This window comes from Elephas maximus, chromosome 8 (assembly GCF_024166365.1).
Source record: "Elephas maximus indicus isolate mEleMax1 chromosome 8, mEleMax1 primary haplotype, whole genome shotgun sequence".
In the NCBI taxonomy this organism is placed as follows: domain Eukaryota; kingdom Metazoa; phylum Chordata; class Mammalia; order Proboscidea; family Elephantidae; genus Elephas; species Elephas maximus.
The window spans coordinates 18,498,274-18,515,692 of NC_064826.1; the positions used below are offsets into that span (position 1 = coordinate 18,498,274).

At 36.9% G+C, this 17,419-nt stretch overlaps 1 protein-coding gene across 5 annotated transcripts in view; it reads right to left on the reverse strand.

Moving 5' to 3' along the window:
* MKLN1 (muskelin 1) overlaps nt 1–17,419 on the reverse strand; it is a 363,210-nt gene that overhangs the window by 79,195 nt on the left and 266,596 nt on the right. For all 5 annotated transcript variants that reach the window (XM_049893182.1, XM_049893181.1, XM_049893185.1 and 2 more), the window contains 2 exons: nt 15,274–15,351; nt 13,083–13,148 (listed from right to left, as the gene is read on the reverse strand). In XM_049893182.1, the coding sequence (XP_049749139.1) occupies nt 13,083–13,148; nt 15,274–15,351 (144 nt within the window). The remainder of the gene's footprint in view (nt 1–13,082; nt 13,149–15,273; nt 15,352–17,419) is intronic.

Genomic DNA, 17,419 nt, shown 5'->3' on the forward strand with positions numbered 1-17,419 from the left:
AGAGAGACAGATCATAAAAAAAAAAAAAAAGGACTTCGAACTTAACTCCACAGACAGTGGAGTAGCTATTGACAATTTTAAGTAGAGGTGCTACGATCTGAACTTTCAGAATGCAGGACTAAATGAAAAGAAGGAGCCAGAGAAAAGAGGGATTGGAAGTAAAGTGACCAGTAATAGCCTATGTTCAAAAGACAAAATCTAAAATTCAACCATATTCTTTGGTGCAGGTATTTTTGGAACCAGTACCAAAGAAAACTCTACAGCTACTTACCCCTAAGAGTATCAATCTACATAAAAATAAGGTAGAAATGTTAGCACATTAGTGTCTTCACACTATTTTGCACAAAGAAACAGTCTTTTTATTTTATGCACCAAACTGCAATATCCATCCACCTATTCTGATTCTTGAAGGTAAACCGGACTGTGCTCATTATATAATCTTTAAACCAGTTTCTCCACTTTGAAACAGTATAGAATACATATACACTATGCATTGACATGCCTGGGCCCAAAACTCAGGCAAAATTCATACGTCAAAAAGAAAAGGTAGGAGAAGGGGTAACAGGCTACTGAAGGAAGTTAGCTTAATTCTCAGTTTAACACAGGCAATGAAAGAAAAAAAGTATTTTTAAGAAACACAAATTTATCTTCAAGATAAAAATGAAATCCTGTGAAGACATTTAGTTTAAGAGTTTGAAATCTTCAGGAAGTACAGTTTATTAAGACTTAATAATGACATGAGAATTTTGGAAGAGAGAAATAAATTAGAGGGGGAAAGATATAAACTTTTTACTCTTACCTTCTTTAGTCACTTCCTTGAACTCTCATGACAAGCGGGAAAGAATACCTGAATCCCAGTCGGGCCTAGCAGACTATCACCTAGATTCACCCGCCTCCGCTTTTAAGCAGAACTATAGTCTTACATAAAGCTACGATGACAAAGCTACCAAGAGGCTGATCTCTTGAATGAATTCAACATGTCCTTATGTTCCTAGCCAAAAGGATGTGGTTTATGCTATGATGATACAGTTTGTATCCTTAACTTAATCTCTGTATTCTTAATTCCGAATTCCTTTCTGATGTATACTATATGTAGCTACATATTTTTTTTTTTTTTTTATAGATATATGAACGGGTTTGTAATTAACAACCCAAACCCATGTTTACTGACTTCCTTCAAAAGTTTCTTTAAGGATTATCAAGGAAACCACATATGGCACCACACGCGAGAAAACGAAAGCACCTTCATCTAGGTGCCACAGAATAGTCAAAGGTTCAGACTCCCATAGAAGAGCTCTTCCAAGTGGCGAGCAATTCTCAACGCCTTTTGTAGATATCAAATACTGTGGCTTTTCCTGGGTCTTTCTATCTATTATGAATGAGAGGGAAAAAGGGCTTGTACTGTAGGTTCTCAAAATTCAATTAGAGTTACACAAAGAATTGCCTAGTACAATGAATATTTAAATTTTCAAATGAACAGACTTCCATGCTCAAACTAAAAAGACATTCCTTTCTCTCTTTCTATTCACCTTATTTTACCCAGAGTTGAAACCCAACTAAGAGTTAAAGAATCTAAGTGAAGAGGTGCCAGGAACAGGGATTATAATCAATAAAACTGACATGCATATTCAGTAGGACAAAATACTACATTCATTCTCTACCATGTTATGAATGACAGGATTCACTTAGAGAAGAAAGCTTTGAAAAATAAATAGCAAACTTATGCCACCATGTACTTTTTATTATGTTCACTCTATCATAGAGCTGTAACAATAAGAAAATACTACAGACTGAAAAAAGGAAAATAAAATTTAGGTACTACTAAATTTTTCTTAATATTTAAAGAAGGGTATTAAAAAAAAAAAAAAAACCTGTTGCCGATGAGTCGATTCCCACTCATGGTGACCCCGTGTATTACAGAGCAGAACTGCTCTACTGGGTTTTCTTTGCTGTACTATTTACAGAAGTAGCTTACCAGGCCTTTCTTCCATGGTGCCACTGGGTGGGTCCAAACCACCAACTGCCAACTTTTTAGGTGAGTAGCCAATGGCAAACCACTTGCACCTTTCAGGGACCTTAAAACACTAGGAAGCAGCAAATGCTCTGAAATACAACCATGCTACTAAACCAAGGCAGCGGCCATCAAATCCGTTCTGACTCACGGCAGCCCCAAGCGTTTCAGAGCAGAACTGTGCTCCACAGGGTTGTCAATGGCTGTGGCCTTTCAGAAGTGCATCACCAGGCCTTTCTCTTGAGGTGTCTCTGGGTAGATTCAAACCGCCAACCTTTCAGTTAGTAGCCAAGTGCTTAGCCGTTTGTACCACCCCAAGGACTCCACGACCCACATTAAATAAGATGAAATAAACTTTATGAAGTTTTACTCTAGTGAAGGCGCTCTTAATTTCTGAGTCAAGAATCTCTTTGATAATCAGAAGTCATGAATTCCTCCCAGAAAAGTCGTACACGTACACAAAATTTTATATATAATATCAAAGGATTAAGAGCTCCTGCTCTAAAAACCTTTAAAATGCATACCTAAAATGACTGGGTTTCTTTAAACTATACTTCACTACTTACGCACCAACTTTATAAAGATGAAAACTCCAGGTTCTTCAAATAAACTTCATGAAAGTCATTCTTTACTACTAAGCCTATCAGATCATCATCAACAAAATTCTTAAATAAGTCAATAAATTTTTCTTAAAATATTACAAGTATATTTATGGTTTCCCATAAATTAAAACATCAATTAGGATAGTGTATATAAGGGATGACACAAATACACCAAAATGATAATGAATGTGGAATTATGGGTGAGCTTTTTATCCCCCAACACTGCTTTTCAAATTGTTTTAAACTGTTTTTCAAAATATTTAAAATATTTCCATGACTTTTTGTCAATTATACACTCACCAAAAAAAAAGTTCTCCATGTATATATAAAAGTCTCTCAGCATAATTAATCAGTACATGTTGTATATTATATTTGCATCTTAAAATGAATGTTATATAAATAATATCTACTTTACATACAAAATACATTATTTCATTTAACTCTCAAAATGGGAACAAAAACATTCCCATTTTTATTGATACAACTCATTCAAGATCACCCAAAGTCAGTGGTAGAACCAGGACTCAAATCCACCTGCCCTCCTCAAACTCAAGCCCCTAACCACTACATTCGATGGCTACATCAGTAAGATTGAACGAGAAAAGGTTCTTTTAAAGATTTACGATAATTACAGTCTCTTGAAGATGACGGAGATCAACCTGGTGGTGGCAGTGCAGCAAGGCTCCCGGTGAAATAAACCCTTAAAGGACATGAAAGCACCTCAGTAAACCGTGTATTAGTAGTTTCCTAATAGCAGTAGAGGGACTTTTAGAAAATTCCAAGGATACCTCACGTTCTCTTCTTGTGCCCAAACTAAATTCAGAAAGCACCAAATGGTTACCCTAAAAGAATGCAAACATCTATATGACATTTAGTTTTTCCTACCTAGACCCCAGGGTAATGATAACTACAGCTTTCAGAAGCACAGGCTACGTACTATAAGAGAACATGCAGAATCATGCGACAATTCGCATATGTTAAACTATAACTAATAAAACAGATTCATCTCAGAAAAAAATCAACACATGATAAATAGCATCATGAGAGAAACTACTTATCAAGGTTTACGGCAATATCGGAGTACAGTTTCCAAGTAAATATTCTTCTTTCCACTTGGAGGAAAATGACTTTAGAATTTCAATTCAATTTAACAAATATGTAGTGCTTGTCTACTCCATACGAGGTTCTGTGGTCATTAAATAAGGCAAGATCCTTGTCACTGCCCCCTCAATAACTTCACAAGGGCAGGGACAGGGGCTGAGCTGACAGGAATGGGATACACGACACCTATACAAGCAACTCTAAAACAATGTGGATATTATTCCAGTAGAAATAATGGTATGAACAATGTGCTTTGTAAATACAGAGAGGGAATGATTATTCCACCTAGACCTGTCTCCTAAACTCCAAACTAATATATCCAGTTGCTTACTTGGCATATCTACTTGAATGTCTAATTGACATCTCAAGCTTAACCTGTCTAAAATCAACTTGTTGAAAACCTTCCATGTCTGATCCTCCTAATGTTTTACACACCTTAGGACATGGCTATACCATCTTTCCAACTGCTCAGGCCAGAAACCATAGTCATCCTTAGCTCCTTTCTCTCACACCTCACCTTCAATCTATCAGCAAATCCTGTCAGCTCTATCTTCAAAAATACATCCAAAATCTGACCAATTCTCAACACCCTTACTTACCACTCAAGTATAAACCAAGGCCATCATCACTTCTCACATGGATTATGGCAATAGCTTCCAAAAAGTTCTCTTTTTCTGCCCTTGACCCAATTTGGTTCGTTAATATGCAAAATCAGTTCATAGTTCTTCTCAAAAACCCAGCAATGGCTTCCCATCTCACTCTGAATAAAGACTAAAGTTCTTACAATGGCCTGAAGGCCCAACACAATCTGGCCCTGCTACTGCTTCTATGGGAACCGCTGGATGGTACAAATGGTTAAGTGCTTGACAGTGGCCTAAAGGTTGGTGGTTTGAATCCATTCAGAGGTACCTTGAAAGACAGGCCTGGCGATTTGCTCCCAAAAGGTCACAGCCTTGAAAACCCCATGAAGTAGTTCTACTTTGCAAACATGGGGTTGCCATGAGTCCGAAATGACTCAATGGCAACTAGCAACAACAACTACTGCTCCTCCGACTTCATCTCATACTACTCGCTTCCTTACATTCCTCTGTAGCTACAGATAATCTGGGTAAAAAGCAATGAGTAGGAGAAAGGTAGGCAACAGTTTCCTTTGTAATAATATCATTTCAATCATGCACATCAGCTTTACAGAATAAGGAATTTTATTTGAAAAAATTTAGATTAATACCTGGTTCAGTAGTATTTACCATGGAACATGAAAAATTAATGTAGGTACTAAGTCTTTAAAAAAAAAAAAAAAAATCAGGTAATAAATCATCCCAGAAAACTACACAAAGGCAAACAGACAAAAAACTTTGCACACAATTTCTGGAATCTCATGGACTCCCTTAAAGTCCATTCATGAAGCTGTACCTAAGAAAACACAGAAATACCAGAAGGAAAGAGAATGGTGACAGCGGTGAATACATACAGCAATGTTTAGCTGAAACAAAAGATGGGGACTACCAAGGCAGGAGCTATAGAAAATTATTAGACTTTTGAATAGTGTTTTTTGGTTTCTTTTGTTTTCTTTTGAACATATAGCAGATTCACTGATGACCGACCCCCACAACAAGATACCTGTTTAAACTCAACCTGAACCATTATTCTAGAGCCTCGTAAAATGCCCAAGCTTTTCCCATGACTTGTCTGAGTCCTTTCCTTACATTTCTCTCTGCTTCTACACATGTGAATCTTCAGAAGTGGCCTGACTTCTGCCCTACCTCAATCTGGACCCCAAAGATAGTCAAATCATCAGTTCTTAACAAACCAAAAATATTCAACTCTCAACTGAATTTTAATAGAGAAAAATAACTTTACTAAAGATTTTGGTGAGGGAAGAGGGAGCCAGGTCACAAAACGTGGCATTCTGCCACCCTGCTAGCTCCATTCCATTTATTTCTTTCTTCTACAATCGGAACTTCTCAGCATTTCAACTTGTACCCCAAGCACCTTGCCAAATATAATTCCCTTCCTAAAAGGAATGCTAGTGAATAAAATTTTCTGCAACTTAATACATATATTAATCACAGAAAATTTTAATAATACATTTTAAAGAAGAAAATATAAAACCACTAATAATTCCACACCCAGAGTTAACAAACATAAAAATTTTGGTACTTATCCATACAGTTTTCTCTCCTTTTTAGGGTCAACAATAAATTTTAAAACAATCATCACTTCTATCCCAATTCCCATTTAAAGATATGAAAATATAGATGAGAGGTCTCAGTATGTTCTGTAAAACCTATTTGTAAAAAATGTTTAAATAGCAAAAGAAGGAAGAAAATGGACGAATTTCTAGAAACATACTACCTACTTAAACTAACACAAACCGAAGTAGAAAAATTAAATAAACCCCTAACAAAAGGAGAGACTGAAGAGGTGATTAAAAAAAAAACAAACAAACATAAACTCCCAACAACAACAATAAAAAAAGCCCTGGCCCTGACGGCGTCACCGGAGAATTCTACCAAGCTTTCAGAAAAAAGCTAACGCCAGTACTAATACAGGTATTTGACAGCATAGAAAAGGAAGGAATACTCCCAAACTCATTCCATGAAGCCAGCATAACCCTGATAACGAAGCCAGGCAAAGACATCACACAAAAAAGAAAATCACAGACCAATATTCCTCATGAACACAGACACAAAATCCTCAACAAAACTTTAGTCAACAGAATTCAACAGCATATCAAAAAAATAATATGTCGTGACCAAGTGGGATTCATACCTGGTATGCAGGAATGGTTCAATTATTAGAAAATCAACTAGTGTAATCCATCACACGAGTAAAACAAAAGAACCACATGATCTTATCAATTGATACAGAAAAGGCATCTGACAAAGTCCAACACCCATTCATGATAAAAACTCTCAGCTAAATTGGAATAGAAGGGAAATGCCTCAACATAATAAAGGGCATTTATACAAACCCAATAGCCAACATCATCCTAAATGAAGAAAGTCTGAAAGCATTGCCCTTGAGAACGGGAGCCAGACATGGATGCCCTTTATCATCACTCTTATTCAACACTGTGTTGGAGGTCTTAGCCAGAGCAATCAGGCTAGAAAAAGAAATAAAGGGCATCCAAACTGGTAAGGAAGAAGTAAAAGTATCCCTATTCACAGATGATATGATTTTATACACAGAAAACCCCAAAGAATCCACAAGAGAACTACTGGAACTAACAGAAGACATCAGCAAAGTAGCAGGACTCAAGATAAACGTACAAAAATCAGTTGGATTCCTACACAACAACGAGAACTTTGAAGAGGAAATCACCGAATCAGTATCATTTACAATAGCCTCCAAGAAGGTAAGATACTTAGGAATAAATCTAACCAGAGATGTAAAACACCTATACAAAGAAAACTACAAAACACTACTGCAAGAAAACAAAAGACCTACATAAATAGAAAAACATACCATGCTCACTGGATAGTAAGACTATTATGAAAATGTCAATTCTACCCAAAACGATCTACAGATAAAATTGCCATTTCTATCCAAATTTCAATGGCATCTTTTTATGAGACGGAGAAAGAAATTACCAACCTTATATGGAAAGGGAAGAGGCCCTGGATAAATACAGCATTACTGAAGAAGAAGAACAAAGTGGGAGGCCTCACACTACCTGATTTTAGAACCTATTATACCGCCAAGGTTGTCAAAACAGCCTCGTACTGGTACGACAACAGATACATAGACCAATGGAACAGAATTGAGGACCCAGGCGAAAATCCATTCACGTATGAGCAGCTGGTATTTCACAAAGGCCCAAAGTCTGTTAAATGCAGAAAAGACAGTCTCTTTAACAAATGGTGCCAGCATAACTGGATATTCATCTGTAAAAAAATGACACTGGACCCATACTTTACACCATACACAAACAGTATTTCAAAACGGATCAAAGACTAAACATAAAATCTAAAATGATAAAGATTACGGAAGAAAAAATAGGGACAACACTAGGGGCCCTAATAATGGCATGAATGGTATACAAACCATAACTAACCTTGCACAGACACCAGAGGAGCAACTAGATAACTGGGAGCACCTAAAAATCAAACACTTATGCTCATCCAAAGACTTCACCAAAAGAGCAAAAAGAGAACCTTCGAGCTGGGAAAAAATTTTTGGCTATGACATACCTGATAAGGGTCTAATCTCTAAAACCTATAAAATACTGTAACACCTCAACAACAAAAAAGAAACAAACCAATTAACAAAGGATATGAACAAACACTTAATCAAAGGTTCAGGCAGCTAACAAAATGAGGAAATGCTCACAGTCATCAGCCATTAGAGAAATACAAACCAAGACTACAATGAGATACCATCTCACCCCAACAAGGTTGGCATTAATCCAAAAAACACAAAATAACAAATATTAGAGAGGTTGTGGGGAGACTGGAACTCTTATGCACTGCTGGTGGGAATGTAAAATGGTACAACCATTTTGGAAAACAATATGACACTTTCTTAAAAAGCTAGAAATAGAAATACCATATAATCCAATAATCCCACTTCTAGGACTATGTCCTAGAGAAATAAGAGCCATCACGTGAATAGAGCACACCCATGCTCACTGCAGCACTATTTACAATAGCAAAAAGATGGGAACAATCTAAGTGTTTATCAACAGATGAATGGATAAGCAAATTATATACATACACACAATGGAGTACTATGCAACAATAAAGAACAATGATGAATCCACGAAACATCTCAAGACATGGATAAATTTGGAGCGCATTATGCTGAATGAAGTCAGTCACAAGAGGACAAATATTGTATGAGACCACTATTTTAAGAACTCAAGAAAAGATTTAAAAGCAGAAAAAAGCATTCTTTGATGTTCACGAGGGTGGGGAGAGAGCAGGAGGGGAAATCACTAACTAGACAAGGGTCAACTTCGATGAAGGGAAGGACAACATACCATACAAGGGAAGTTAGCACAACTAGACCAAAGCAAAAGCCAAAAAGTTTTCTAGACACATCTAAACACTCTGAGGGACAGAGTAGCTGGTGCTGGGGTCTAGGAACCACAGTTTCAGGGAACATCTAGGTCAACTGGCATAATATAGTTGATAAAGAAAATGTTTTACATCCCACTTTGGTGAGTAGCATCTGGGGTCTTAAAAGCTTGCGAGTGGCCACCTAAGACACATCTATTGGTCCCATCCAACCTGGCGCAAAGGAGAATGAAGAAAACCAAAACCACAAGGAAAATACTAGCCCAAAGGACTAAAGGACCAAATGAGCCAGACTCCACCAGACTAAGACCCAAAGAACAGACGGCACCCAGCTACCACCAATGACCACCCTGACAGGGAACACAACAGAGTCTTGGACAGAGCATGAGAAAAATGTAGGACAGAACTCAAATTCATGTAAAAAGACCATACTTAATGGTCTGACAGAGACTGGAGGACACCTGAAACTGTGGCCCCTGGATGCTCTGTTAACCCGGAACTGAAACCATTCCTGAAACTCACTCTTCAAAGATTAGACAGGACTATAAAACAAAAGATAATACACGTCAGGACGTGCTTCTTAGCTCAATCAGATAATATGAAACCAAATGAGCAGTTCCTTTCCAAAAGCAGGATGAGAAGGCAGGAAGGGACAGGAACTGGTCGAATGGACACAGGGAATCTGGAGTGGAGAAGGGAGTATGCTGTCACATTGAGTGGACTGTAACTAACGTCACAGAACAATATGTGTAGCAATTTTTTAATGAGAAATTAACTTGAACTGTAAACTTTCACCTAAAACACAATAAAAAACAAAGGAAGAATTTCACACCAAAATGTTTTACACGCCATCTCTATTAGTCACTAGGACATGGTTCAGTCGTTTCAGTCTCAGCATTCGCCTGTAGTTTAGTAAGGGCTCCTCACTGTCAGACGTAAGGGCAACATACTGAAAATCAAGCCCATTTACATTGTTTGTTCAGTTTGTTTTTAGCTCCTTTTTAAGGCTAAATATCTAGTTTTATCACTGCCTATGAGACCAAATAAAAATGACTCAGCATCCAGAAAGTTCAAAAACAGAGCACTGAAACAGATAAAATGGCTCTTAAAAAAGCCCTCCACTAATAGAATAGTCCCTAAATTTTGTATGATAGAAATATGTGCTTAAAAATGTATTTCCAAAGTAAGCCTATTCTCACACCTCACTATCAACGTTGTTAGGTAACAAAGACCAGATCATTAAGGGAAAATCAGTGTTGTGCAAGAGTTGGGGCCATGTCCCTTCTTCGGTGCTGGTTCCACCCCGCCCGCCATCCTTCTCCCCTGTCACTCACTGACCATCGGATGCCCCCGGCACATCTCGGGATGTGTGCGGTGTGGTAAGCCCACTTTCCCCACCACCATGGAGCCAGTGGGGTTTGGGGCGGGGCGGGGGCGGGGGGCGGTGGTGGTGGTGATTTGGAGATGCCTGCAACCTCCGGAACCTACTATTACCTGGCCCGCCCCAGGACTCCGCATAGACTACTGCACCTAGCCTCTCCGCCTTTCCACTCCACTGACTCCGGAGAAAGGCCATGCCACTGGGTCTCTCCAGGGCCTGCCAGCAGGTGAGGCCCAACCACCTGGGCCTGGTGGAGGCTGCGGAGGTGGCAGAGAGGCCCCCTTTGGAAGCACACTTCGAACCCCCTCCCCCCGACTCGCGCCCGACTCCTGCGGCCCTGGCTTCCACTACCTCCTTGCGGCCTGCCTTATCCACTCACCACAGCTGGCCTAGCCAGCTCCACCTGACTCGGCTAATGCTAACCACCAGCCTGGGCACCGTCGCTGCATTTCACAAACCTTGCCTTCCTCCTCCTCCTCTTGCTTCAGCTTATTAATGCAAAAAACAGTCGTAAATGCAAAATGCAGGATAACAAGATAGTTGGTAAGTGAGGAGTACGAGTATTACATTCTATAAAATAGTGTCAATACAAAAAGTGCTGATACAAGCCAATTTCTCTTTGTAGATGCAGTATTAACCAATAACATATCCTCAGAAGCTACCAAAAAGACTACTCCTTTAAAGATCCCATCTGGAGTAATATCCCATGACTATAATTAGTCTTACTATGCTTTCTTATAATTATTGCTTTGAAAGTAAATCACATAAATATTTCACTCAAACTCCTCTCCTTGAAATATTTTTTAAAGGGCATGGGGGAAAGGGCCTTGACCACCAAGAGTATACTGAAATCCTGCCTCTAATGCATAAAACAAAATATGTGGACCTTTATCATTCTAAGTATTTTATTTGAAGGCTCTCTGATCTGAAAAATTAGCTTTTAATCTTCAATAGCTTTGCTCACACTAATCTCTGTGGTAACATATGTCTATCATTTGAATCCTTTAATTTTGCATTTTCAAATTTCATGGATTATAAAAAAGGAGAAAGCAATTTTTTTCTCTTTTCTTACACACGTACTTTACCTATTACATATGGCCTATATCCCATAATAATTTAAACAGTTGTTATTAGCTGCCATCGGGTCAGCCCCAAGCTCAGGGTGACCCTGTGCACAACAGGGTCAGACCATTGTGATCCTAGGGTTTTCACTGGCAAATTTTCAGAAACAGATCACCAGGCCTTTCTTCCTAGTCTGTCTTTGTCAGCTCCACTGAAACCTGCTCAGCATTAGAGCAACATGCAGTAAGTTCTATAACAATTCCTTCTGCCCGCAGACAAAGTAAGCCTTAAATGTTAAACTGCCTTACAGAGGCTTCACATTTTTGGAAAGTACAACTTGATGACACACAACAACAGTATTTTGCTCAGAAAATTAAAGGAGCTGTTCAAGTACTCTATTATATTATTAGCAAAAAAAAACTGTTAAGGGTTTAATATTTTCACTATTGGACTGAGGGAGAAAAAGGAAAGCATTAAAAATTTCACTGTTCAAAAGAGGGAAAAGGCTTCTATCATCTAAACACAAATTTTCATCTCTAGTTCCAGTTTTTAACTTTTACAGATTTTTAATACTATAAATACTAATAACCTGTTGCCATCGAGTTGATTCTGACTTATAGTGACCCTAGAGGACAGAGTAGAACTACCCCATAGAGTTTCCAAGGAGTACCTGGTGGATTTGAACTGCTGACCTTTTGGTTAGCAGCCATAGCTCTTAACCACTATGCCACAGGGTTTCCATAAATACTAATAACACACCCACGTCAGCTCAGAGGTAACTATACAAATTTAGTGGTTAATTTTTAATAGAATATTATGATTTCTTTTCCCACTACTTATAAAAAATTTATGAAAATATATTAATGCTAAGAAGATTTGGTATCCACAATGTAATGATTTTTATTCTTATTTTATAATGAGAATCTACAAAAACAACTTTTTTATTCCCAAAGCACTATGAGTCAGCATAACACAGTAACAGAATTGAGTAAAATTGGAACTGAGAATTCAAAAAAGTAAAATATTACTTGGGTGGATATATAGGCCCTCTGTGCAGTAAAATTTTCTAAAATCAAGTAATAAAATTACCTTAACTTCTTGGTATTATCTGCTTTTCAAGATAGTAATTTGAAGCCTATTATAATATTTCTACTGACCTATAAATATAATGGTATTTAGGTTTCCCTAACTAAAATAGGCTATAGAAATCTAAGAAAAATTTTTAGTACCAAGTTTTACAGTAATATTTAAATGACATCAGAAAAGTACAAGCTGAGACAAATTATTTGGAGGCTTGTGAACACTGTTTAGCAATTAATGGACCCAACACTTAGCTACCTAATTTGATATTCTTTCCTCTAAAATTTATCTTATATCGCAATAATTGCCATATTACTGCACTGAAATATAAAGTCACTTAAGATCCAGAATGACACCAGAGTTTTCCATGAAAATCCAACACATATAAACTTAACACACATCCATGCAGTTACAGGCTACACACTGCATTTCTTTTCTGTGATCTGATTTCATCTGTACAGTAGCCGTCCCTCTCTCATCTGCCACTGTTTAGTTTAGGTTATGCCTGTGGTCAATGCTTATTTCCTTTGCTGCTTGGTTATAGCCAAGAACATCTGACTTTTATAATGAATGGAAAACCCACTGCTGTCAAGTTGATTCCAACTCAAAGTGACCCTATTTACAGGACAGAGTAGAACTGCCCGTTGGGTTTCCAAGGAGTGCCTGGTGGATTTGAACTGCCGGCCTTTTAGTTAGCAGTCATAGCTCTTAACCACTACGCCACCAGGGTTTCCTATAATGAATGGAAGGAGGTGATTTATGTTTACCTGATGTTAAAGAAAAAAAAAAGGTTTTTTAAGGGTTTGGCTTTCCATTGCAAGCGTTACCTGTTTGAACATCAATGACCATTTGATGGCCTCCTCGCATTCCCGGTCGGTTATCTTCTCCATCACCTAAAGTAGAAAAAACACTCTCTTTTAAAGGAACAACAAAGAGCTACAAATCCAGAAAAATTTCATTCCTAAGCCTATAACGAACAGCAAAAATAACCTACACTTATTCTTTAAAAATATTAAGAATAAGTAAAATGACTAATAAAAGAAGCAATGCAACTTAAAGCTATGTTTTAATATTTATCTTTGCCTTTTTTTCTAATTGCTTTCAGGTTATTAATGTAATCAGAAACTACTTTCAATTTATTTATGATCAATGCCATAAATGAGCAAAGATATAACATATTCCATAAAAACCTAAGACAAGCTGAAGATGGAAAAAATTACAGAATTAAATCTCTAGTCTATATTTCAGGCATAGTATATCAGAATAATGAGCAGCTTTAAAGTTCATAAAACCAGCTCCTGAAAACTAAGATGTTATCAAGTTTTATAATAACGATTATTCCCTTACTGTATTAATTTTGTGCCAATATTTTAGAAGTCAGTTCCCACATAATTTACCAACTGTTTTATCTGAGCAATAAGAGAGAAAAATGTAAGATTTGTTTCACTTTGGTTCTTATTTCTATCACAGAGCTTAATGGGCAGGTTTAAATATGGGCAGTGAAACCTTCAAACTTCTCAGAGAGAAAACTATTATTTAATTTATGTCTGATATTACATAGCTTCATTTCAATGATTCAAAATGATATAGGATTCTAATGTATTACTTGATATAAGCCAGAAAGCTGAAAGTTTTATTTCTAACTCCCCCATTCATTAAAACATATTAAGTCTAATACATAATATAATGAAGTGTCAGGTTTCCCTTATCTGATTTTTCCTATGTAAAATAGGGAACATGCAATTTCTAATTTCACACAGGCACTACGAAAAGCACTGAAATGTCAGTTCTGTTAGAACATAAGATGCAAAGCTGCAGCTTTTTATTACTACTTTATTCAAGGGCTAATCATTCAGAAATTTATTGCCAATACTTCCTCCTTTCTAATAGTTAAGTAGCATTTTAGATTTTCCAGTTCATTATCATTGAAGCTTTGCCCTCTCTTTCTCTCTCCCTCCAGTCAGTCCTGCCACTCTCAGAAATCAATTAAGAAAACACTAAAATAAATTTATTTTTAGTAGGTTTGCATTTCATATATCTAATACACTAGTTTGCTGATACAAAATTACAGTATGTTCTGATACAACACGGTTTCTTTGAAGAAAATTACCTCATGCATGACTGATAAACAGAATGGTGTTGGTTTAGTACAGAAATTACGGAGGTCCATAAAGGTTTTTTCCAGTCTATTAATGCTTTACAGCTATCGGGAAAGGCTTTCTCACAATTAGAAGATCTTAGCAGTATATAAACAGCATGAGGAAGAAAGCTAAACATCCACTACCTCCCTTTAATGCAAACAGTTACATTAAAAAATTGCTACTTTCCACCCTGATAACTATTTGGCAAAGCAGCTAGTACCAATGCAGAGTGACAAAAAGTCCCTCCATATGAAAACAACGGGTTAATGAAGAAGCTTACACGCCCTGGATCCCATGTTAAGTTTTGATGAAAATAAGCTTTATAAGAAGCAAATGCCCTGTAGGATCTACATCTCAACAAAGGAAGTGTTAGCCCCCGGGCATAAGGCTCTAGTCTCACTGTGATGCTCAATGCAAATACCTATAAAGATTCAACTGCTAGGATTATTACAGTAGTTTTTATTAGCATCTGGTTATGGTCTGCCCGATTTCTATCTTTCTCATAACGTCTGTTAGGTTTAGTGAGCAATTCTGCAGAACTGTAAGTTTTTCAAGAATGCACATATTTTATTATTACACAATTGCCTATAGTTAGTTCTACATAATTTTCTCTATGAAAGCAGTTTATGATGTATTCTGTGTAAAATTGCCCAACTTTGTGTTATGGCAGTAAAACAATACAGTTTAAAAGAAAATTTTTATAAACTAACTCTGCCACCTAGCTAAGGAAACTATGCCTTCTTTTAAACATCTGCTTTTCATTAAAGAGAGTTTTATGAGACGTGAGGTATCTTAGGAAAACTGAAGACATTAAAGCAAAGGTACCCACAACCTGGAAGGGTTGCCTTACCTTTGCAACCTGAAAGGGTTGGCTCACCTTTGGTGCTTTTTGGAATGATTTGACTCCACCGCGGCTTATACTCCTGTTGACTGATATACTGATTAAACAAGCCATCTGCAAATATCAAAGAATGAGAGAAAATCATACCCTAAGCAGCTTATGCTTTTTATTATAGCAAAAAAAGATTAAAAAAAATTTAGAAACCTACATTAAGAGAAATCACTAATATGTCAACTAATACAATCAGGTTCATAAAATATGCTTCACTTCAGTTTTCACGCTACTACCCCAAATAAAGTTATTACGAGTTAACACAGCCTGTACACAATTTGGTTTAGTAGCGGCTCACATTAAACTTGTCATGCTTCCCATCATCACTGCGCCTGTCGCTGCACTCAACTGTCAGGTATGTGACAGTAACAAACAGTGTCAACAAAGACCTCAAAAGGAGGAAAGGAGAGTGATTTGAGAGAAAAGAAAGATAGGACAGTTTGAGACTGCAAAGCAAAAGCAACAGAAAACAAAATAAGATAAAACTATAATCCACTTCACTGAAACAAAGGCTTGCATATCTTTTTAAAACCATTTCTGGCAGAGACACAAACAGAAAAAAAAAAAAAAAAAAGGATAATTACAGATTGGGAGAATCATATTTCATTCCCTTCTGTGATCTCCTATCATTTGTCTTTATTTCAACTACCAACTTTCAATCTTTACATCCTGTAGTGAAATGGATACACTGCACTCCAATCCCTTCTCACCAAGAGTGTTTTGTGCCAGTACATTTGTCACTCGTATACAAGAGAACTCAAGAAGGAAATAAAGGCTCCCAAGACTATGGTCTAGGCTCTTATAGCGTATCTTCAGGGGGAAAAATAAATAAACAAAACCAACCCTTTAAAGTGCAAAATTCTACTATTACAAAGAGATAAAACAGCCATTAGTACTAACAGCGCTAATAATAGCTATCATTTGATATTTTCTAAATGCCAGACTCCATGCTAAGTGTCCTATCTCACTTAAATCTAAAAACAACCCTATGAACTACGCATTATCATCTTCATTTACAAGAGGGGAAAAGTATATTCAGAGAAATTACAGAACTTAAACAGTTCTTAAGTAGTGGGCTGGGATTCAAATTCCACTTGCTTTATTTCTTCCTGAGTCTGTTTGATCAATAAATTCCTACTCTACTTTTAAAAGGTGTTGTTATTCTAGTTACTATAATGGTCATGGAGACTGAACTACAAGCATATATTCATTTTTCCTCAAATGATTATTAAGCCCTAACCCCATGTCTCTCAACGTAGTTTAAGAATGATATGGAACCCAATTCTGGCTGATGAAACACAAGGAGTCCTCTAGGAAATATTTCTAAATATACATAGGGAGAAGAAAAGCCTAATTTTATTCCTATAAGCATTTTCTTATCTGTATGCTATAGCCAATTTACGAAGGTATGAGAATGAAGTCAAGTTTACAGTGATGACAAGAGGAACAAGTGGATTCACAGCTTATTTTAGTGAATAGTGTTTCTACCATATAATCCACAGCCCACCGACTTCTCTGACGGTTCTTGCCCCACTCACCCTACTCTGGCCAATACTCTTCTCCTATTACAAGAACTGGAAATCCTTTTTCAGATAAAATGTTCTGGAGCCCTTATTCATAGCAATGATACGATAGTAAAAATAATAATAGTAAATTTAGAATTACATAGAAATAAAACAGCAAACTTTATTCAGCTTTGAAAAAGGCACATAAAAGTTAAAGAATATGTAAAAAAAAATTAAACAGAGAATATAAAATTATTCAATAAGGACAATGATTTTGGAAATATACATTAATTTCATATACTGGCTAACTGAAGAGGGAGAGAAAAAGATGGGAATATATAGAAATGAACAGAAAACTGAGGGAGAAAAGAGAGCTGCAGACAGAAAAATAAAAAGCAAAAACAGAGTAAGTTAGGAAAGTAATAAATATCACATTTTTTAATAGTAACCAAAATCTTTTCATATTAGTTAGTTACCTGACTTTTGATCAGTCAAGTTTCCTATCTGTAAAATTGGGGTTTATGAACTGGGTGGGGTCTGTGGTTCCTTCTAAAGTTGTGGATACTGGGATTCCACCACTGTTAGAACCAGTATATTAACTATGTGTGTGTCTGGCCGATTCCACC